At 32.3% G+C, this 9,262-nt stretch overlaps 1 protein-coding gene across 1 annotated transcript in view; it reads left to right on the top strand.

Annotated features, from left to right (window-relative positions):
• LOC137648365 (uncharacterized) overlaps positions 1 to 8,826 on the top strand; it is a 27,741-nt gene extending 18,915 nt beyond the window's left edge. The window contains exon 5 of the mRNA XM_068381294.1: positions 8,643 to 8,826. Within this exon, the coding sequence (XP_068237395.1) occupies positions 8,643 to 8,826 (184 nt within the window). The remainder of the gene's footprint in view (positions 1 to 8,642) is intronic.
• The last annotated feature ends 436 nt before the right edge of the window (positions 8,827 to 9,262 follow it).

Below are 9,262 nucleotides of genomic sequence, written 5' to 3'. Positions count from 1 at the left end.
TAAATGCTGTTTTTCGAAATGTTCCTTGTCATCTCTCTCTCTCTCTCTCTCTCTCTCTCTCTCTCTCTCTCTCTCTCTCTCTCTCTCCTCTCTCTCTCTCTCTCTCTCTTTATATATATATATATATATATATATATATATATATATATATATATATATATATAATATATATATATATATATATATATGTATATATATATATATATATATATATATATATATATATATATATATATATATATATATATATATATATATATATATATTTTTTTTTTCTTTACCTAGATCTTTGCTTTTCAGAATCAATTCCCTTATCATGAAACGCATACGGTATTTCTCGAATCTTTAATGTTAGTAAGGATAACAAACATCAATACAATCTAGATTTTACTATCAATATTACATAGAAGCATTGTCTCCATGTTTCGTTTTGTTCGGTAAACAATAAGAGAGAAATTATCGAAGAAACAATTAAGTTTTAGGAAAGAAATTTGAAAGCAATTTTGATTTTGATCATTCAAGAAATATCACCAAAATCCAACTTAATAAATAAAAACAATAATCATAATCCATCGATACGTTACATGTTCGTAGTAGCCGTTTATCTGTTTCTTAAAACCAAAAATCTAACATGAAAAATTCCTCAATTATAAATAAAACTATCAAAATACAGTTTGCATTGATTGTCAGACTAATTCAATTATTTAAACGCATTAAGAATTATTGCTTTAAAAACAAAATTATCTAAAAATAATCTTGATAAATAGAACTGTCGCCACTGCCAGACGTAAACCTAATGCGACTACAAGAAAAACTCATTAGACAACATTATCAATCAATGTTACAACTAGTTGTACGAAGTATTTATACGTCCGGTTATTTGTTAAAAAAAAAAAAAAAAAAAAAAAAAAAAAAAAAAAAAAAAAAAAAGAATATTGAGTTGATAAGGAAATTTGCCCAAACCAAATTTGATTTTGTTGATTCAGCAAATAGAACTCGTCGACATTGCTAGACGTAAATCTAGAACGCGATGAAATACAAAGGCAATAACATGGCAGGTTTGCAACGCGGTCATTTTCTGTCAGGATGATTTTTGCAGGGCAACAATTCCAAATGACAGTTTCAAGAAGATATATTTCTCCCGATGTACGTCGGAAAGACTTTTTGTTAACCTCCTTTGGCCAATAAATCGCCTGAGGAGATAACTGTGACATTTCAGTTATCTCTTGAGTTTATGTTTCAGTCTTTGTAGTTTGGTACGGTGGATTTGATTTGAAGTGTGATAGCAGTGGTTATTTAGTTAACGATCGTTAAGTCCATATCGTAAATCTGTGGGAAATTAGGTGAAGTGATTATCAGCCAGGAAAATATTATCTGGAGAATAAGAAGCTATTGTTTACATTCACGATTATTGAGAGAAATGTAGAGTCTATTCCTATGGATAGAATGAATACTACATGCAATCTATTTCATAGATTTGAGCAGTCAGCATCAGATTCCTTATTCAAACAAACACACACAACATTTCATTTGCATTCCCTTGTCCACGTCGCATACCGTAATCTCTACACTTGAGAGACAACGAGGCGAGAAACTTTTATCATAAAGAGAGATCAAAGTCACAGACTTCCTGACAAAGCGGCAACTTCTCGACGACGTGACTTCGCATATCCTGACTGCATAATGCTTAGTGTTCGTTAAACAATCGCGAAACACCTTGTATCCTTTGGATTTCATTGTCATAGGACTGCTATTATTATTATTATTATTATTATTATTATTATTATTATTATTATTATTATTATTATTATTATTATTATTATTATTACTATTATTATTATATGCCATCAAAATTCTAATCAGATATACCTCAATAGTAAATTTTGCAGCCGTTATGATTATTAGCAGAATAGATTCACCATGTACAGTAAAATTTTTACCAATGGCAGCTAACAACAGTAACAACAGCACAAACAACAGCAGAAGGAGCAAAGAGACATTTTGTAAAGGCCCAATACATGAAAAAGGTAAAGGAGGTAAAACTTTCTTTAGAAATATCATCTTGAAAGTAGCTGCCCCTACCAAGACACCATCGATGAATTCTTCGTTTATTAATTCTAGCCTAAAATAAACTCATTTCGTAAAACCACAGCAGGTCTCCTTGCCACTTCTAGTAGCGCCATCTAGCTTACACCTAATGTCAATAGGAGCAAGCCAAACCCGTAGGAGACCTACGAAGATATTAAGGTTTAAAGGTTGCTCTGGAGATGCAAAGGCAAGGACTGTTGACATTGTCCTGGTTAGCAGGCCAATGCCCTAGAGACTGACCATATATACATATGATCAGCACACAAGCCCAGATAACGTCTGTTGGTGACTCAGCAGGTAGACTTATTTGCTCCTGCAAACCCCCCTCCTTCGCTCACAATGATGGTAAGGTTGTGAGTAAAGGAGTCGTGCTCGATTTCTTCACAGTTTTCTGCTGTTATTCTAGAAAATTTGACTGTTTTGGAATCCCGGTTAATGCCTTTTATGTGATATGTGCCAAACTGCAAAAGAAATTAAAGAAATGTACCGAAAGTGAGTGTTTTCCTTTCCAAATGCTGATGAAAAAAACTCTAGTTTCTGCACGCCATCAAGAGAGCCCGATAAGTTCCTAACTATAATAGTAGGGGAAATACTATATTTATTGTTGTAATAATTATAATTGCATTATATTGTTCATTTGGTATAGGGCACAGAATATTAGCCTCTTGTGTAATGATGAAAAAAATTACTAAACTGTTTACAAAATTACTTTGGTATTCGCACACTTCATTCTCTTTTTATTTCTTCCTTTTCAATTCTTGCTTCCTCGTTCTTCGGTGGCTGCTCTCTCTCTCTCTCTCTCTCTCTCTCTCTCTCTCTCTCTCTCTCTCTCTCTCTCTCTCTCTCTCTCTCTCTCTCTCTCTCTCTCTGATTTTTATGAAAATGTGTTTTGCACTTTAACATTGCAGTTAAACCCTTTTCAGGTGTGGCAGCTACACTTCAGATCTAATTATATTGCATCAGTGACATCCTTCTTCGATAGGACAATTCGGAAGAAAGTCATAGTTAAGCAATTGCAAAAAAAATTTCAAGTAAAGAATATGTACAGCAACATCAGGTGATTGGGCAAAAGATGTTAAATTATTTTAAATTGCCTGAATTGTTTACTTTTCATTTATTTTTCAAAATTAAACTGTTAGAATCATTCTCTGTTTTTTCGGTATGCAAGTGTAGTTTGGAATTAGTGGGTTCTGAAAATAAGACTACTGCCAGGGGAAAGTTTTATTTTGATTTTATTACTTTTTTTCTGTCTAATTTTTCTTAGCGCGATTATTCAAAGTCGTCTCCTTTTGTTGTGTATGATCTCTTAATTTTTGTATGAGAATTATCAGCTGTAGATTGTAAAGAGAAACAAAGTGTGTATATATAGTGAGTATGTGCGTGAGAGATGTCACAACCAAACTTATTCCTTATCCATCTCCATATCAATCGACCTACTCATGCTGACTTCTTCCCCCACTGACCAGGCCTGTATTCGAGACGGCTTTGCTGTAGCCCCTTAAAGTTTATGCCTGATTTCCGCTACGTCCACCTCCCAAAGGGCCTACATACATAAGTGGAAAGGCTTATTGCATATACTGACAATGAAGTCGAGTTTCTCCTGACACCGAGCGCCTGTATACTTTAACAGTTAAGTGACTCACCTCAACAGCAAGAGATCTTAATTGGGGCACATATCTTAGCGGGTGTTATCATTGTTTTCCAAAAATTCAGGGCATAAGTGTTTTCTAAACGAAGCATCAAATACAGTGTGATGAAATGTATGTAAAAAAAATCCTGACTCTATGCTTAACAAATTAATCACCAATTTATGAGACAAATTGCTAATTTTAACGGTATAGCTTCCGTGAAAAAAAAAAAAAAAAAAAAAAAAAAAAAAAAAAAAAAACTTGGAAAGCTGTATCGTAATATTACTTTTTATTAACATTTTAAAAACAATGTGAGTTTTTTGTCTTGTAGAGCTCAATAAATTTGTTTCTTTTGGACGCCTTTGCTCACCAGCAATAGCATTTTCGTATATTGGAAATTTTATCTTAGCTCCCCTTAAAAAAGGGATTTTCCAATAACCAATATAATAATTTGATGCTTTTGGCATTGAAGCATTTCTTTGGTAATTTTCACAAGAAATGTTCAGGCTCTGAAATATTAGATAAAAAATTACCCTTCAACATCAAGTTTCCATGACGAGTATATTTCACATTTATGGAATTTTATTGACTTATATATATATATATATATATATATATATATATATATATATATATATATATATATATATATATATATATATATATATACATATATATATGGGTATATATATATACATATATATATATATATATATATATATATATATATATATATATATATATATATATATATATATATATATATATATGTATATATATATCGGTAAATATATGAATATATATATATATATATATATATATATATATATATATATATATATATATATATATATATATATATATATATGTATATATATATGTATATATGTGTGTGTGTGTAAATATATAAATATATATATGTATATATATATATATATATATATATATATATATATATATATATATATATATATATATATATATACATATATATATATATATATATATATATATATATATATATATATATATATACAGTGTATATATATATATATATATATATATATATATATATATATATATATATATAGTATATATATATATATATATATATATATATATATATATATATATATATATATATATAAATATATATATATATATATACACACATATATATATATATATATATATATATATATATATATATATATATATATATATATATATATATATATACAGTATATATATATAAATATATACATACATATATGTGTATACGTATATATATATATATATATATATATATATATATATATATATATATATATATATATATATATATATATATATATATATATATATATATATATATATATATATATATATATACATATTTGTATATATATATATATATATATATATATATATATATATATATATATATATATCTATATCTATATCTATATCTATATATATATATATATATATATATATATATATATATATATATATATATATATATATATATATAAGATTAGTGTTCCCGGGTGTGGGCACCAAAAAATATATCATTACGACTGGCAGCTTAATCAACCTCTCGAATTTCAAATTCACTTGTTTGTTTTTACATTAAAACTGTTACGCTTTAAAATATTATTATACGGATTTTTAAGACAGTTAAATAACTTTCAAACAGCAATATATAAAAAACTGAATATCATAAGTTCTCTTGAGTACACTCAAAACAAAACTAGGTGATTATTATTAAGACGTATTCAAACCAAGCTCTTACTACGATTCATTAGCAGGATACGAGTGTAATTATTGTAAACAATGGTGATTGAAATAATACATTCCTAACAAAAATTACTATATTTTATATATATTACAATACTTTGAAAAAAATTTATATAATAAGAAAATAAATCACTCGAAAAATTAAGACTGAACAAAACTTAGATTAAGACACAAATGTTACGATCTTAAAATGATATAATGACTTGACTTTAACTATTATATCTGAATAGACCTTATACTGAGAAAAGATGCAACACTTATGCAAATTATACAATCGCTTGTTTGACTTAGAATAAGATATGAATACAATATTTAGGTTTGTCACTTAATGAAAAAATACATAACCAGATCACAATACAAATACCTAACCTTCCTACAGAGCCGTTTACAAAAATTCTTAGAGAATTTTTATAATTACTCACTACACACGCTATATGCGGGCACATAATCGCTTGGAAGAGGATACACTATAATTATAGGACACCTTTAAAACAATACTCAGAGCTGCATATAAAAGAGGGAAAAGGGAAGGAAGGCTGTCTTAAGGCTGCAATTCTTTATCTGTCTATGTAATACTAGGGGTCACCTTTATAAGAGATTAGGCAACTTCCAGAAGATTCCAGGATTGAGGTCTGGTAGCGTAGGGGCTGGGCCAAGGGTAAAAAAGTTACAAAGTATCACTTTCTCGAATGCTTTCTCATGCAACAGGGAGACGAAACCTTGGTTCCGTGGGCAAGTATCACACACCGCGAAGTGACTCTCTGTCAGCTAGTTCCGGCCATCGTTTGCACCCCCCCCCCCAGACCCCCCCCCCCCCAAACCAACCCACCCGTCCCCCCAAATATAACACCCTTTCATTAGGTCTTTCACAAAATTTCCAAAGCATACAGTACTGAACATTGTCTCTGATTATTTTAGAATATAAAAGAACATTACCAAAGCCCTTGTTCATATCGTGTATGATCAAAAAACATTCTCAAACTGATTATGTAAGACTTTGTAACGAAATACATGAAAAAAAGGTTAGTTCTTAGAAATAACGTAAATTTACATAAACAAACTTGTATAAAGAATACAATGAAATTAATGACGAAAGTCTTACGTAATTTACATAATATACTTAAATCTACACGAGGAAAACTAACCTTAAGAGCTGGCTAATCTCTCTTCAATGCACAAATAAGATAAAAATAAAATCACTTATATAGTACGGTATTTATTCTACACTTGATCAGCTTTATAAGATAGCTCCCCCGCAAAAAGATTATTTATTCCAGACCTGAATTCATTGATTCAGCCCGAGATAAAAATTCTGGAACCACGTTCTATTTACCTGATATATGCTTTCCATTAATACAATACAATTGCAAACATAATGACCACCTAGTTAACCTTTGATTATTATTTTTTTTCCTATTCACAAAAGTTAAAGGATGATGATCTGAGTATAATGTAACCACATTCTGGGGTCGATCTACGTAAATTCCAGCCTTTCCTATCATGGTGACTAACGCTAACAGTTCCTTTTCCGCTGTCGAGTAGGCTCGTTGCTGCTTTTTCAGCTTTGATGACATGACACACAAGATGAAGAATTCCTTCCATATCTTCTTGCAATAGGACAGCTCCTATCCCGTTATTGGATACATCAACTTGGATAAGGGATTTCTCGGTGAAAACTGGTGCTTGAAGTATCGGTATCGAAGTTGTTATGGCCTTCCTCAGATTTTTCCTTTTCCTGATATCTCGATAATATAGGTCCGGTCACTGCTCTCTTCCAAAATCCTGAATGGTTTTGGAAATTTGTTGGCGAGATTAAATCTCCCTTCCAATGCGTAGACCAACATCTGCTGTCCAACCGTAAACTGTCTATTTGTACCTTTCATACCAAACCTTTTCTCTGTCTGTCTTTGACTTTTTTTCACGTCTTCTAAGAAAAATTTCCTTAACTCACCAATTCCTTTCTTCAAGTCCTTGACAGTTCCTTCGTTCGTTTCCACTCGATCCTTTCCTTTTCATGCTAACATTTTATTTGTCCCTACGCTGAAGGGTCCTGCAGCCTGTCTGTTCGTACTCATCCTACCAAAACTTTTCTTTGTTCGTCCTTGACTCGTCATCTTCATGCGCTCCATGGAAATTTTGCATATCTCACCAATCCTTTTCCTCAAATTCTTTACATATTCTCCATCTGTTCCCTCTCAGTCCTTCCATTTTTCTGATAACAATTTCTTCGGTCCTATCCTGAAGGGTTCTCCTCGTACTTCCCTCAGGCCTCATGGAGCTTCCTTAATGCACTTGTTGGGCTTTTTTGCCGTCTGACATAAGTGACATGCACGGAAAAACTCGCTCACATCCTTATGCAGGCAAGACCAGAAAAAGTGTTTCATTATCTTCTTTGTCGTCTTCCTTATCCCCATATGTTCTTTCTCATGCGTGACAGCGATCACCAGTCTTCTCAACGGTGTGGGAATTAATATCTGACGGTAAATCCCTCCTTAGGCATTCCCAGGGATATCAGTGGGTTTTTCTTCCTCATAAACAACCCATCCTTAAAATAATAACAGGTCAGAGACTGCTGTGCCTTCGTTTCATCCACCACACAGTACAATAACTCCGTTAATGTTGCAATTCTTTCACCCTTTAACTACTCAATTGTCATACTTCTAGCACTGAATTTTCTATTTCTTCGAAGTACATTTGTTCTTTGTCCGCTTGCCCGCTCGTCTGTCATTCCTCTTCGCTCAGGCCTACTCGGGAGTTCTCTTCATGTGTACCATGAGGGGAATCATTTTTTTTTGGAAAAATAATCCTCCATGTTCATTTCTTCTAGGTCCATTTTTTCTTTGTCCCCTTGTCCATTCATCTGTTGTTCCTCTTTGCTCATGTTTACTTGGGAATTCTACTCTTGCATACAATTAAAGGAATCCTCTTCTTCGAAAGATGAATCCTCCAAGTTCATTGCTCCTTCGATATTCTTTTCCTTCTTTATCCTCTGTCCACTCGTCTGTCGTTCCTCTTCCCTCGGGCCTACTCTGGAGTTCTCCTCTTGCGTAACATCAAGGGAATCCACTTCACCGTAAAAAAATCCTCTTTAAGTTCATCACCCCTTTGATTTCTTTTTTTCTTCAGCAGCCACTTTGCTCTTTATACTCCTAGTCATAACACAATTAGGGAACAGAGACGGGTGGTCTTTCTCGAGTTCAGTCGAAAGGCCATACTTCAAAGGTTCCTCCATCACAATGGAACAAGGCACAAACGGCGCTCCCCCAACCTCATTACCCAGCTGCACGTCTACTCCTTCGACATCCAATGAATCCTTTACCGCAAAGTCAAAACTACCTGTCACCAACTTGTATGACAGTTTTAAACGGTAAATAGGGGTAACCTCCTCAACCCCTCTTCCCTTCAAAATAATTGAGGACTTGTGAGTCACTGTTCCACTAACGAGTGTACTTCTTGTACCACCATACTATGGTTACAACCTGTGTTGCGCAATATCCTGACCAGTGTTTGCTCACTCCAATCTATTGCTGCTAACATACCCTCATAAGTATATTGTTTAAAGGCATCTGTGCTATTTGGGTTCGTTGGCTGGTTTATTTCCCCCACCTTCCTTTACCGATTGCTACTTCATCTTTATATTCTGTGAAGTCAAATTATCCTTTATCGCTTAGGTAACTGCTTTCGGTTGGTGTGTCAACATTCCTTCTGATATGGTCTATGTTGGCACACCTAAAAAAGACAATATC

The sequence above is a fragment of the Palaemon carinicauda genome, chromosome 10, assembly GCF_036898095.1.
Source record: "Palaemon carinicauda isolate YSFRI2023 chromosome 10, ASM3689809v2, whole genome shotgun sequence".
Classification (NCBI taxonomy): domain Eukaryota; kingdom Metazoa; phylum Arthropoda; class Malacostraca; order Decapoda; family Palaemonidae; genus Palaemon; species Palaemon carinicauda.
Note: the sequence above shows the minus strand (reverse complement) of the source record. Positions and strands in the feature narration are given on the sequence as shown.